Genomic DNA, 15,519 nt, shown 5'->3' with positions numbered 1-15,519 from the left:
AGCCATGGGATGCAGTGTACTTATGGAATGTCTCTCTCTCTCTCTCTCTCACATCTGAGGGAATGACCAATATAATTTATGTAGCTAAAGTTTTTTTCACCAGAAAATTTTATATCATTAGAAAACAATATGATTCGTGCTTATGTTAGTAATTTCATAGGAAAAAGGAAGATGCCATTTGAAGTCAATTTGAGGCTGTACTAAATGGACCACAATATTTCTCAACTGTTTCACAAGTTAGTTCAGATGTGATCAAATCAACCGTCTTGATTCTCTGTGCATAATCCAAGGCTAGATTTTGTTGAAAATCCAATCATCTGTTTCTTTCATTTTAAGGTTTCTTACAACATCTGTTCAAAATGCGCACATTTAAAATTCCTGAAAAAGAGGTTCGGTTCCCGTTGAACGACTTCTCGTCCTGGTTCATCAGCACAACAGACTCCGGCTTGCCAGCGAACTCTTTGAAGGAGAATTCGGGATCCTCCTGACAAAGTCCGTGAGATCTCGCTGGCAAGCCGGTTGAGGGACTCACACAAGTTTCTTTGGTAAGAAAATTGCATCTGCAGGGTGCATATCTAAGCATTACAGTCAGTAAGCACCACCTTAACAGGATATCAATTACAGAGCATTGGATCCTTTTGAAAGAAGGAAGATAATGTAGTGAAGCCGGTATCTGCAGTCGGGCATAGGTTCCTTTAGATCAACATCACCATGAGTTGAAAAGAAAGAGAACAAAGAGAAGAAGAAAGAAGAAGGTGGGACCAGCAAGGAAAGAAAAGGAAGCAGTCAAACCAAAAGAGGGACAGCAGGGGCCATATAGGAAAACACTGTAAAAAGGAGTTTTAAAAGCAAAAACCGGGGTGGAAATAGCATGGCCCAATGTTAAAATGACCACTTCGGATAGGACGGTGCAAACAGCACGGCTCTATGGGTGATATTTTCAGAGCTTCGTCGCCACAAATTATCCAATGGAGTACTAGGCAAGTCTTTATCCTTTTAGCTATCTGCAAAGGAAAGTTGAAAGTCATATAAAGAAGCACATGCTGCAGATTTCTATATCAGCATAAAAATCATATTGCATTTTGCACCATCGTATAAAAATGTAAACTTGATTATTCATATAGCTCGGCAATCATAGATGCAGGTGACATGGAGTTGCAGAGGAAAGAGGGATGCTTCCACGAATTCTGTAGGTCATTTTGGGGCTGTTTGGTTCAGCATTCCCAAGGGCTTTCAGCCCCAAAAGCCTGGGAAAAATTTCAGCCCTTTGGTTCAAAGCATTTGGGGGTATATTTGGGAATCTTTAGCATTTAAAATCTTTCTGGAATCTTGGCCCAAAGCGGTGGGGGCTGCTTTGGGCATTCAAAGATTTTCGGCATGCTGAAGGGGTTTAATGAATTTTTTTCTTCCACTTTTGCCCTCATTGATAATTTAGTTTTCTTCTTTTACCCTCAAAAATAACTGTTCATCGTCTTCCTCGTTTCTTCAAGATCGAAGCTTTAGCCGGCGGAGCTCAACCCAGTTGGAGCCGTCGCCACGCACCGCCAGTCGCCACGCACCGCCGTCGCCAAGCACCGCCGTCGCCACGCACCGCCGTCGCCAAGCACCGCCGTCGCCACGCACCGCCGTCGCGTGGGTCGCGGCCTCGGCGCGTCGCTTGGGTCGCGCGACCCACGCAACGGGTGAGCGGTGCTCGAGCACCCGGCAGTTCGGTCGCTGGTCTCGCGAGCCGGCAGCGACGCGCCCGAGGTCGCCCGACCTCGGCCGGCGTCGCTCGGGTCTCGCGCGAGCAGCGACGCGCTGAGGTCGCCCGAGCCTCGGCCTCGGCGTCGCCTGGTCTTGCGCGAGCCGGGCGACCGGGCGAGGCGGATCCGCCGTTCGGCGGCCCGTGATCTGGCGGTCTTGAGGCAGATCCCAGCCGCGGACGGCGAATCAGGCCTCCGCGACCTCCGGCGACGGATCCGTGGTCCGACGACGGCCAGATCTGGCCGTCCGTGATCGCCGGGCGGTTGGCCTAAGCGGTGGCGGCCATGCCGAATTTGATTTCAGTTTTAAAGAAATTAAAAAATACCAAAAGCTAATTCCAAATGCAAAGTTTGCCAAACGGTGTTTATGCCAAGTTGCATTTCAATGCTAAAATTTACCAAACGGTCTAACATTTCCGAAAGCTCTTTCTCTCAAAGATATTTGCATTCTCCAATGGCGTTCCCAAAAGCCGAACCAAACGGGCCCTTTAGCAACCTTGATTACTTATAAAATGCCCAAGACCTTTGCTCTAGCTGGGAGCCAACTCCATATATCATTGAATAGCAAGAAATAAAATGAAAAAAACCCATCTCCTTGTCAACTCCACACATCCTTAAACAAAACAACGCACTATGCAGCCAACAGAACAATTTCAGTAGACTGACTACAGGCTAGGGCCATGGACACTGGATGCTTCTGCAGAGTCTCCTCTTGGATAACGATGCAGTATATATTTACATAGAACAAGTGGAGAGAAAATACTACGTTACCAAGGAAAAGACATTAAAATAATTCAAGTCCTTTACTAATTATCAGAGAAACAAAACTTCCTCAGAGGACAATACGCTCATAGAAACGAAAATACTTTAAACAAAAAACCAGTTGAGGGAATTGCTTAAATACTAAACCTTCGAGTAGCCGACTCAACTGACAGAATAAAAAGATTATTGGACGATGAAACCAGTGAAGTTCACACAAAAGCCCTCCTCGAAGTTTTCCATATCATTGTAAAGATCAAGTAGGATCGAGAAAGCAGCTCAACTCAGGCGATGAAGAACTAAGGGCAACCTTTTTCCAAAAAGCTTACAGACCTTGCGCTGGAAAGAGCCATAGTTTGCGACCTCCTCGTCCAAGAATGGAATCTTCAACAATGAAGCCATCTGAGATACACTAACCGGCATGTTAATAACGAGAAAATGTGAAGCAATTTACATTGTCACAACTAAAGACAGACAGCAGAAGTAAACTCGCGATATAATACGCCTTCTCTCGCTCCACGTGTTGCGCCGAGGTGACTTGAGAACTGAACATCTAAAAACTCCAAAACAACAACAACGAAGCAGAAGGAAACCCAGCGAATTTAGAAAACGCTCAGCTCAACGCAAACCCCGCAATGCCAAACCCAAACACACACGGAAAACCGAACAAAAGAAAAGGGAAGTCGCGAACGATGTGGGACCCGATCTTGCACGTTTCGCTTAGGGACCTGGCTGGTGTATCGGGCGATGCGGTGAGGAACGATGAAAGGCGCGTGCTGCTGAGCGAGGCCCCACTCCGATGTTCGCAGAACCTACAAAAAGCAAAAGGAAGAGACGAGCCGCGTTCAAGCTACAGAATTCAACGCGTCGAGCTATTCAATATAAGAGAGGGGTAAGTGGGTGGGAGGAGTACCGGGGTTGATGACGACGAGGTTGGAGCCTCTCTCCGAGATTAGCTGCGAAGGGATCGCCGTCTTCAAATAATTCTTAAAAAAAAAAAAAAAAACTAATTTTGGGTCGGTCCACCCCAACCCAGAGGCAGAGGCTGTGTGATAGAAAGAGCGCCAAGTTCTTCGTCGCATTTTGTGATATTAGTCCCGATTTTTTATTTTGGCGAAAAATAACTAATTTTTTAAAAATAATTTCCTAAAATTAATCATCCGTATCGCTTGAAATAAATATTCAATTAAAAATATTTTCGCAATCAATAATATTTATGACTAAACATTTTTCGTGGATAATAAATATGTTTTTTTACTCATAAATATTTATAAGCGATACAAAAATGATTTTTAAGAAGACGTTTTTTAAATGATTCATTTCATCCGAAATAAATATACTCAAGAAAATCGAAACACAAGGAATTGAAATCCTTTATTAGACTAATCTTCATGGGTATTTGTGAATCACACACATCGACTTGTAATGTTTAAGGTTCCATCCACGCACAGGGATGGTAGACGCAACTTGGGTGATGACTGTGATTCGAAATTTGAATTTACTAGCCACAAAATTAGATATTTCACCATTAATTTTCAGGGTGTTATGCATATCATACTACTAGTTGAACTTTGGTGCTTTGTACGGGTTTTATGTACCGTTTTCTTTATGATTTTGTTAAAATTTTGAAAGAGTATACAAATTTAACAAAACTACATATTAATGATATCAATGCAAACAAAGATAAAATGAAATTTTGTTAGTGATGCATCTCTAGGTAGCTTCAAATACGTTAGCGTACATTTTCTTATGATTTGAGATTTTTTTTTTTTTTTTTTTTTTTTTTTTTGTAAATTACGTGAAATAGAAGTATCCCAAAATTGTGATTATTTTAATTTAATTTTGCGGTTGGACTTTATGAAGATTTTGTATTTGTCTTGATGTCATAATATATTATTAATATCCAATATAGGGCTGCTTATATAATTCATGGATTAAGTTAAACACGTATAAAAAATTCAAAAATTTCATTTAACAAATTAAAGGTTTAAGGACTATATTATACATTGAGTTAAAGTTCAGGAATCACATTGAATAAATTACAAGTTTTGGGGCTATGTTATAAATTAGACCAAAATTTAGGAACTAATTATGTCATTATCCTTCCTTTCATACGTGCTTTCAAGGACTCGGCAACAAATAAAGTTATACTTGAGAAACGTGAAACTCTTTCGTTACCAACTCCTATCGTTTATTTGATGTCTTCCTGGGCTAACTTTCACTAAAAAGAAAACGCCGTATTATTTTCAGTCAGTTCTCGATGGCCATTATGTCTCTCGTGCTTAGCTCTTCTCTAGATCCACAATGATGAATATCCAATATCATCACTAAATAACCACGAAAAGCGAACTTCATCGAGACTTAAACTCGCTCATACACGTAATCCCTTGTTACAGAGAACACAATGGTCACTGCCGTCGACGATGAAAACGACTGAGCTAACGAATTGAGTATTCGACGGGACGAAAGCCGGAGTTAAAAGCCTCGTGGGCACCGGGATTGCCCAAGTCCCACGCATATTCGTTCAGCCACCTGACAAATTGGCTTGCCGCGAAGATTGCGGAGAGATCCCGCTCATCGACCTCGGATGCGTGAATGCAAAAGCCCACCAGTCACGACAAGACGTTGCGAAAGATTGCGCAGGCATTGGAAAAAAGGGGTTTCTTCCAGGTGATCAACCATGAGGTCCCTGAGAGCCTCTTGGAGGAGGTGATGAACGAGTAGCGCAGGTTCTTCAAGCTGGAGACGGAGGCCAAGAAATTTTTTTACATTTAGAGGGTCATATACAACAGCAACATGGGACTTACATAATTCAGTCACCGCTGATTGTTCAGATATATGTTTTTGCTTCGTGGGACTGGAGCCTCCCCAGCACGAGGAGTTGCCCGAAGCTTGCAGGTGAGCCAATGAGCTTCTGTTGCGTTTTTCACCTTTCGAAATGGGAAAATTTAAGAACAAGTTCACAAAGTGAATCAACGAAGATAGTATGCGAAAGAATTGTAGTAGATGCAAAGTACATGGTTTTCACTGTATGGTGCCTGATAGTCTTTTCCGTTTTCTTCACTAAATCAAGGCCTAAGGTAGCAAGTGTATGGACCTTGAGTTATTTGCGTACTTTTTGGTTGAATCGGCCGGAATAGGTGTTGAACACTCAGGGAATGACAGTGCCCAGTTCTTCGTTCAGTCGGCCGCATGCCATGAAAGAGACCCTTTAACTTGCATCTTAAGAGTCTCATGGACTCGAGATTATTGGCCAATCGAAGTAGAGTCTCAAGTATCGGCTCCAAACTTCCATGATAAAGACATAGATGCTTTAGTTCAGAGAAAGGGGCTGATGGATGATTTAGATTGGCCAAGAATTGTTGCTCCAACATTGTTATGTTATCTATCTCCAAGTATTCCACCTGGGGGAATGGTGGCACGAAATTCAAGCTGGGACAGTCTTTTATATCCACAAACCGTAGTTTTGGGAAGAATAGCTGTGAATTGTTTGATTGATGCTTTTGATATGCTATCATCACTTCCCTTCTTCTCCACCATCCTTTCACATTGCAAGAGTCGAGGATCAAACTCTCAAGAGATGGGAAGAAGGGCCGTGTAGTACTAGATTGTTGAAAAGGGTCAAAATCCAATGCATCCAAGAACATGAGACTCAAAGTCCTTAGAGAAGAGAGTTCACTTAGGGTGTGTAGGCAGCTCAGTGAGCCAAGTGACCTACATTCGTTAATATCGAGGTGTCTAAGGTTGATCAATTTCCTCAAATCTTTGGGCAATGCTTTAAGTTTCACACATGTAGAGATTATAAGGGTTTGCAAGTTCAGCAAATCCGTGATTGAATCCGGCAAACTCTTGATGGAGTCATTCTCACAAATTTCAAGAAATCTTAAGTGCTTCAACTGACTTCCCAACGAAGAAGGGATGCAAAAATTTTCATAGTTCAATTTCAACATTCGGCAATGCCTGAACTTAGAGAAAATCCGATGACATTCATTTGGGGAAAACTTTTCTACATATGACCGTTCTTCCAAAGAGACAAATGTCTGTAGATTGGCTGCTTCTAGCAGAGAAGTCACTTCTTGTAGCGACGAGAACGATTGTAAAGCAAATGAAGCATGTCGAGTATCTTCATCGAGACTGCCTTTGTTGAGATTGACCATCTTGCACTCATTTCCCGCGACTTTCAAGGCAAGATCGTGCATGAGATCGTGCATCTTGAACATTTTCACCTTACCAGTGTAAGGATTGACCTCCTCAACTTCAAGAAATGACCCATGTAGTAGGTCTGAGACATAATCATCCTTGATCTCTTGTATCTCTTCATGCTCATCCAATGACTCAATAAAACCTTGTGCCATCCACAACTGTATCATTGTTTCTTTATCGAAGACATAATCTTTTGGAAACAACGCACAATATGCAAAACAATGTTTTAGCCTTGGCTGAAGATGATCGTAGCTGATTTTGAGGACTTCCATTATTCCAGGGTTCAACGTATCTATTTTTGAGAATTCATGGTCTTTGAAATAGAGCCACTCCTTTTCCTCTTTGGCATACAAAAGGTTGCCTATAGTTTTTATGGCAAGGGGAACACCACCGCATTTTTTAACTATATCTTGACCTATCTGCTCCAGTTCTTGGTTTTTATGGCCTTCATCTTCGAAGGCCGTTTTCTTGAATAAGTCCCACGACTCATTATCAGATAAGATATTTAGATAATGGATACCTGATTTTATACCTATAGAGTCCACCACCAACCGATTGCGCGTGGTTACAAGTATCTTGCTCCCCAATGAACCACCCATTAGCAAACGTTGGAGCTCTGACCATTTCCCGTGATCTTCATTCCACAAGTCATCCAAAACAAGCAAGTATTTCTTCCCATCTAGTACCTTACGAAGAAGCCCCTGCAATTCGTCCTTACACTTATTATCAATGTCTTGCAGAATTCTTGTCATCTCAGGATCCCCTTGATACTTATCTCGGGCAGATTTCAGTATTTCTTTAATAAGAAAATCCCGATCAAAGACATCGGATACACACGCCCACATCTTAAGCTCGAAGTATTTTGTCACTTTGTCATTGTTGTACGCCAGCCGAGCAAGTGTGGTTTTTCCAAGTCCTCCCATACCGACTATGGAAACAACCGAAACACTCTCTTTGGAGGAGGAATCAAGCAAAGATTTGCTGATCTCCTCCTCATCAAATTGTCTACCAATTATTTCTTCCTTCCGCACAAAAGAGTCAGTTGTCCTCCTCCTCACAATAGCAACAGTTGCCTCACTCCGATGCTCCTCTAAACGGAACTCCCTATCTTTTGCAATCCAATTCAGTTTCTTCCTAATTTCCTGAATCCTTTTAGCCACTTTGTAGGGCTGTGCTAGCTGATTTGATTTGGAGAAAAAAAAGCATACCGCTTTTGACATCTTGTTTCCGGGAGTGACCTTCCGCCTCAGATCTTCGGTTGCGACATCGTCCAGCAAGTCCTGTGCGTCGTACAACACGTCCTTCAGCCTCACGAGCCAGAGCTTGACCTGCTCGCTGTCCCATTGTTTCTTCTCGGCATCCAAAAGCATAGTTTGGATGGTCTTGACGGTGTACTTGAGACGGGTGAGATCATCCCTCGCACCTCGTGCAAGTTGGATCTTCGAAAAGATGTTGGAACCGGCGAGTTTCAGTATGTCGTTGGTAAGGGTGAAGAGCACTGCTTCTGCCATTTCCAAAAGGCAGAAGCAGGGGTTAAGGAGTGCTTGAGAGGAGGTTGCAGAGTTCTTTCTTTTTTTTTTTTTTGCTAGAAAGAGGAGGTTGAAGAGTTTATGCTTTTGCTGGTTAACAATGGTTTGGCGGTGCCTCGTGTTCTACCTCATTATAAATTTCAGTCAACCAGGGGGAATGGAATTTACGTATAAGAAGACAAGCGCGTGCAAACGTTGCGTGGTGTGTGAAAGACGTGTGGGGTCCACAATATTCTGTATTGTTTGGAGAAAATTTTCTTGCTTCCTTGTTTTCGTTTTCGTTTTCGTTTTCGTTTTCGTTTGAACGCGAAAAAGTACTGAAAAAGCCTTTGGTCACGTATTAAGAGCAGTTTCCGAACGAAAACCCAAATGCCCTCAAATAATGAAAACTTGCAATATCTTTCTTGTGTAGAAATGAAAATTCTTATCCAAAGAATAAGAGAAGTAAGAGAATACTAATATTTTTTCGGCCGAAGAGAATACTGATATTTAACAACTAAAACATTCTCAATCTTTTTGTTTCTCCAAAAAAATTGATATTGCACCTCTTTAGTCTTTTAAAAAAAAAGAGTTCAAAATATGTAGCACTCTCTATAGATATCAATTCATAAAAATACCTTTTGGAAGTAAATTTTACACGATATTATTTGAGGATCCTTATTTTGATCAATAAAAAATAACTTCATAATTGCCTTTATATGTAAGAGTACACGTAAAATTTAGAGTTGAGAGACTTATTGAAATGATTAATTCTAGTATCATTCACGTTTGTGACAATAAAATAAAAGAGATAATTTAATGAATGATATCACATGTTAATTCTAAATTTTTCGATCACTTATATTATTTAAAAAGGATAAATAATAAATTACGTTTCACTTTTGCACATGGGAATTCATGATCATTTAGACATATTCTCATGCAATCTGTTATTATGTCTATAGGGAATTAAAGAAGGCAGTTATGGTTTTTGTCCCTAAGAAATTGATGGAGCAAACGTAATCTCTCAAATGTTTTTTAAAGCAAGTTTTAATTCTAAAATGAACAAAAAATAAAAAATTGAGAACTATGTAAATGGCACAAGGACTCCTATCGTTGTTGTCATGTTAATTGTAAATTTCAAACAATAAAACCATGTAACATGATTAGGTTAATCATGTAAGTTGTGTAATCAATACCGAAATATTCCAATTGTAAACAAGTCAAAGTACTGGAGATTCGATCATAAGCTACTTGTTAGAAGTAGTAGCTTAACATAAATATTTTGTAATCAATATATGCACAAAAGAACAAAATGTTGCTGCTTTAATCTCCATGTAATGTAACTTTAAGTTCAATGTAACATGGCCACTCAGCCCAAGCAGGTGTGAGTGTTCCCATTTTTTTCTCCAAAATCACCAATGTGCATGAATAAGTTTATGATGTGGAGGTCGACTGAAGTGAACTCCCAACAATTTTGATATTGTCGTGTCGTGGAGAGTCGACACCCAACATTTGCAAGAACCCACACATCTCTTCTTTCATATAACCTAATTTTTGCACCAGTGTTATCTTCTTATTGGGTCAATTCTACTTGCACTTGCCACAATTTTGATTTCCTCTCATCAACATAACAACGAATGAGAGTCAAGATTTCGACTTTTGTGTAAATGGAACCGCTGTAGACTATTATTACTCTTGGTTTTCATTGTAATGTTGATTATGATTTCCTCTCTTAATATGACTGACGTTTTCTCTTATGTTTGACAAACAATGTTAATGCAGCTCCACACCGCGATAATGGAACAAGATTGAAAAACAATAAGGGAGAGGAAGAAGGAGGGGGAGGGAGAGGAGGGGGCACGGGGTTGGGGGAGAGGGGGAAGGGCGGGGAGCAGAGGGTGTGCCAACACACCTTTTGTTCTTTTTCTCTTGAGACCGAATCTGCCAAGTTGGGAATGGAAATGTTTTCTTGATCCCTTGTGGGAATGGAATCGACCCAATAAGAAGATAACACAGGTGCAAATGTTTGGTGGGGTGCAAGAAAAACACGTGGGGGTCCACCTAAAGAGAAAAGATGATAGACCCAAAAATTGCAATCGCATCGGCCTTGATCGCAACCCAAACGTTTGGTAGTGTGAAAGGAAAAGACGCGTGGGGACCAAAAAAGAGACTACATGAGAAATAAGAGGATAGATCCAAAAATTGCGGTCGCATCAATCCCAAAATGCGTAAATTTCGAATATGATGTGACAAATTTGATCGATAATTATTTTCACATTAATTATTTATCTATGTCTAAATAATAAATGATTTGTTGACAGATAATTATTTACATCGCTTAGAATAATTAATCAATAAAAAATATTTTCATAATCAATAACCTTCTATCCATAAAGTTATTTTCGTAAACAATATAAGTAATCATTTTTCACGAAAGTGTTTTCTAAATTATTGATTTTATTAAAAATATTTTTATTATTAACATTTTATGCCTAATATTTTCATCAAAGAAGAATATACTTTTCATTCGTTTTGTTGATGTAAATTATACAAACATTCATTTTTGGCAAAGTATTTTTCCAAACATTGAGTTTCGGTTTTGCTGTTACAAGTTTACCTAATAACCATGAAAATGTACACATTAATGGGGTTTCCATGAATGCATATGAAACGCTTCATCGCTGTGGCAAAATACGAAGGAAAAGCAAGAATTGTCCATACCGACTGTAACTTGATAGAAAAGCTGAAGTTCAATTTCACTGCACCCGAAAGATTTTACACCTGCTCTACTTCTGTCAACTTAAAAAGAAGGACAGGGCAAAGAAATTACTTGATGACGAGCTGGTCGATTTTTGTGGAAACTTTGATCTGTAACTCAAATAGGAAAGGTAAAGGCCAACCACTGAGATCCACATACCACTGTCATGCTCTAATATAATGCTTCCGACTCCAAGAAAATGAAGTGACAAACGCAGACGAAGATATACTCTTGCCGAGGGCACCAAGGAAACTTGAAGGCAAAATTGGAAGGGAATACAGATGTTCAAACTCTGATGAGATACTCGACCAGTTTAAGGGGAGTGTCATGAGCCTCAGCTATTTTACCTTTCAAGATTTTATTTAACATGTTACTTGTGCTTGGACACGAATGACGCTTTTGATAACGTTTCCGTTCTAGGGAATAATTTTGAACATAAATAGTTTTTTTTTGTTTTTGTTCCTGAGAATAATTTTTGAGTATAATAATGCGCTTAGTAACTACACAAAATTTATACTCCCGGGAAAGAAATGCGTTTGGTAAAATTATATAATTTTTTTTTTATTTCTTTTAGTTTTTTTAATATTTTTTAATATTTTTAATTTTTTTCTTCTTTCTTTTCTCTCCTTCTTCCTCTCTGTGGCCAGCGACACTGGTGGGCGAGGTTTGGAGAGCTTGTTGGAGCCTCGCGACCATCGGTAAGGCCAAGCCTCAACAGCCACGGCGAGGCTCGGCCTCGCACAGGCCGGGCGAGCTCGAGCTCGCCAAAATCTGGCGGGCCGAGCTCGCCCAACCCAAGCGAGGTCGAGCCTTGCTGTGCCTAGCCCGACCACGGCGAGGCTTGGGCGACGAGCCTTGCCATGGTGTGGCGTCTCCGGCCGGCGACCCTCCAGCAAGGTTGCCAGCCCTCGTTTGGCCAGTCACCGGCACCAGCCATGGCCAAGGCTGCTGACCGGCCAAAAGAAAAAAGAAAAGAAAGAGAAGAAAAGAAAAAAAAAAAAAAAAAGAGAGAGAAACATTGTTTCTCGAAATTGTTTTCGGGAACAAGAAGTAACTTTTTTCTACTTCTTATTTTTGTTCCAAATCTGTTCCGGGGAACAGAAACACTTTTTACCAAACAAGGCCTAAGAGTCTTTGTACTTTATGTTGCTCCCAACATGGATTCCATTCTGAAACCATTTCATATGACGTATCCAAGCATCTTAACTAATATAAAGAATTCCTAATATCTGTTAAGAACAAAGCATGCTGCAATAAAAGAGGAGTACTTAACATTTCTGGCAATATTCTTTCAAAAGCTAGCGTTACATCAGATTTTGACCAAACAATTGTCATGAATTGCATTGTAAATTAATAGTGTGATGACCACTCAAGGCTACAACTTCATGAAACAAGAAGTTGCAAGTTTAAATGATGGACATCAAGATTGGTGAACAAATTTAAGTTAACTAGTGTTCAAACACACTATTAAGAGACCATGACAAGGTTCGATTTGAGGATTGAATTACCATTATGTAACGAGTTTGCATTAAGTGGAAACATGTCTCTTAGAAGCTATTCTCTATCTTTGAGATGCCATATTTCAGAAAGGCACACATTTTTTGAAAATGCTATGTCTACATTTATTGCCATAATCATTTAGGAAATAATAACGATGGCGACGATAGTAAGAAGTTTTATTGTAAATTTGAAATTACATAACAATAAAACATGGTTAGGTTAACCGCGTAAGCTGTCATTGATACATAAATATTCCAGATGTAAAAAAAGTCAAATTACTGGAGATCTCCATCTTTGTATTCCAAATAGGTTGATGCAAACAGGGTTGCTCCCCTTCATTTAGGAAAAAAAAAATCAATTACTTATGCCCTGTTAAGTACTCACTCTTTTCAAAGGAAAAAAAGTAGAAACAAAAAGAAGAAGAAATAAGAGTAGCTTAATACGTCAAGAGCAAGAATATTTTTTCTTCAATATATGCATAAGGAACGAAATGTTGCTGCTTTAATTTCCATGGAATACAAAGAGAAGTTCAACGAAACATGGCCACCTAGCCCAAGCAGGAGTGAGTGTTCCCATTTCTTTTCTTCAAAACCATCGTTGTGCATGAATAGGCTTACTGCTGTGGAGGTTGATTGAAGTGAACGCCCCCCAACTTTGAGATTGCCGTGTTGTGGAGGTCTTTCATGCTAGCCAATATTTGCAAGGACCCACGCGTCTTTCTTTCATATCACTAAACAATTGCACCTGCTTTATCTTCTCACCGGGTCAATTCCAATCACACTTACAATAATTTGATTTCCTCCCATGATATGGAATCGCTGAGGACCATTACACTGGTTTTTTTTTCTTGTAATGTTGATTATGATTTCCTCCGCTAATTTGACTAATGTTTTTTTTTTTTTTTTTTTGCAGATATGTAATGTTGATGTAGCACTGCGTGACTGACATATCAGGAAACAGGGATGGAGAACACACTTTTTGTTCATTTTCTCTTGTGATCGAATTTTGGCAAGTGCAAATGGAATCGACTAAAGAAAAAGAGGATAGGACAAGCGTGTGCAAATGTTTGGTGGTGTCTAAGACGTGTGGGGTCCACAAAAAAGGAACTACAGAGAAAAAGAGGACAGGCACAAAAGCAGCAGGCTTACGCCCTGGCCCGTGGATCACGTAGAAAGGGGAAGCCACCTGCTGCAGCCCCTGTGCAAGTGAAAATGATCTGAAACTTCAACATCTGATGCTGCCTAGTAGACACATAAAGTGGGTTTAGACCCATCGAGATCAGCAATCGATGTCTTCAAACGCAGTTTCCAACATCCAGCAGCGAGATGCTCATATAAACTTAGAATATCCTGCAAGTCAAAATGAGAGCATGTCAGCCGACCAGTTTAATGGAGTAGCCATGAACCTTTATTGTTTCCATTTCAAGAATTTATTTAGCATGTTGCTTGTGCTGGGACATAGTAAGAGTCTTTGTACTTTCTGTTGCTCCCACCATGAATTCCATTCTGAAACCATTTCATATGATGTATCAAAGCATCTCAGCCAATATGAAGAATTCCTAATATTTGTTAAGAACAAAGCATGCCACAGTAAAAGAGGAATGCTTAACACTCTAGCAATATTCTCTAAAAAGCTAGTGTTATAACAGATTTTGACCAAACAATTGTCATGGATTACACTACAAATTAATAGCGTGATGACCACTCAAGAAAGGCAACAACTTCATGAAATGAGCAAGCTCATCAACAAGAAGTTGCAAGTTTAAATGATGGACATCAATGTCGGTAAAAATTAAGTTAGCCAATGTTCAAACACACTATCTAAGAGACCATGAAAAGGTTCAATTTGACGATAGAATCATCATTACGTGACAAATTTGCATCAATATAGAAATGTCATGTCTTAGAAGCATGCCATATTTCATAAAGGCAAATATTTTTTGAAAAAGTTTTGTTGGCCTTTACCGCTATAATAATTCACCAATAAAATGAAATTTAGGAAGTGGTAGGACGACGATAACAGTAACAAAAATATTGTAAATTTCGAACTACGTAAAAATGCAACATAATTAGATTAACCGTGGAAGCTGTCATCGATATAGAAATATTACAAATTGGAGATGTGATTATAGGCTACTTGTCGGTTTGATCTTTGTATTCTAAACAATGCAAACGAGAGTGTTCCCCTTCATTTTAAAAAAAAAAATCAATTACTTATGCCCGTTAAGTACTCACTCTTTTCAAAGGGAAAAAACATAAACAAAAAAGAAGAAATAGCAGTAGCTTAACATGTCAAAGAACATGAATATTTTTTCATCAATATATGCACAAGGAACGAAATATTGCTGTTTTAATTTCCATGGAATGGAAAGAGAAGTTCAACATAACAAGGCCACTTAGCCCAAGCAGGAGTGAGTGTTCCCATTTCTTTTCTTCAAAACCATCATTGTGCATGAATAGGCTTACTGCTGGAGGTTGATTGAAGTGAACTCCCGATGACTTTGAGACTGCTATGCCGTGGAGGTCTTTCATGCCACCCAACATTTACAAGGACCCCACGCATCTTTCTTTCATGTCACTAAATGATTGCACTTGCTTTATCTTTTTATTGGGTCAATTCCAATCCCACTGTGGTAATTTGATTTCCCCCCATAATATAGAATCGCTGAGGACCATTACACTATTTTTTTTTCTTGTAATGTTGATTATGATTTTCTCTGCAAATTTGACGATTTTTTTTTTTTTTTGCAGATATGTAATGCTGATGTAGCATCGCGTGATCATCATATCGGAAAACGGGGATGGAGAGCACATTTTTGTTCATTTTCTCTTGTGATTGAGTTCTAGCAGGTGGAAATGGAATCGACTAAAAAGTAAAAGAGGATAGGACAAGCGCGTGCAAACGTTTGGTGGTGTCAAAGACAGGTGGGGTCCACAAAAAAGGGGCTAAAGAGAAAAAAGAGGATAGACCCAAAAACAGCAGGCTTGTGACCTGGCTCGTGGATCTCGTAGAAGGGGAAGCCACCTGCTGAAATTTCTGTGCA

At 39.8% G+C, this 15,519-nt stretch overlaps 1 protein-coding gene across 1 annotated transcript; it reads right to left on the bottom strand.

Annotated features, from left to right (window-relative positions):
* Positions 1 to 5,572: 5,572 nt before the first annotated feature.
* Positions 5,573 to 8,218, bottom strand: LOC120287265 (putative disease resistance protein RGA3). Its single transcript, XM_039300010.1, has one exon. The coding sequence runs from the start codon at positions 8,216 to 8,218 to the stop codon at positions 5,573 to 5,575; it is 2,646 nt and encodes an 881-aa protein (XP_039155944.1).
* Between the last annotated feature and the right edge of the window lie 7,301 nt (positions 8,219 to 15,519).

Source organism: Eucalyptus grandis, chromosome 8 (genome assembly GCF_016545825.1).
Source record: "Eucalyptus grandis isolate ANBG69807.140 chromosome 8, ASM1654582v1, whole genome shotgun sequence".
Lineage (NCBI taxonomy): Eukaryota > Viridiplantae > Streptophyta > Magnoliopsida > Myrtales > Myrtaceae > Eucalyptus > Eucalyptus grandis.
Note: the sequence above shows the minus strand (reverse complement) of the source record. Positions and strands in the feature narration are given on the sequence as shown.

Excerpts from the sequence above, each read along its gene's own strand:
- LOC120287265 (XM_039300010.1), bottom strand. The coding sequence starts at position 8,218 with ATGGCAGAAGCAGTGCTCTTCACCCTTACCAACGACATACTGAAACTC.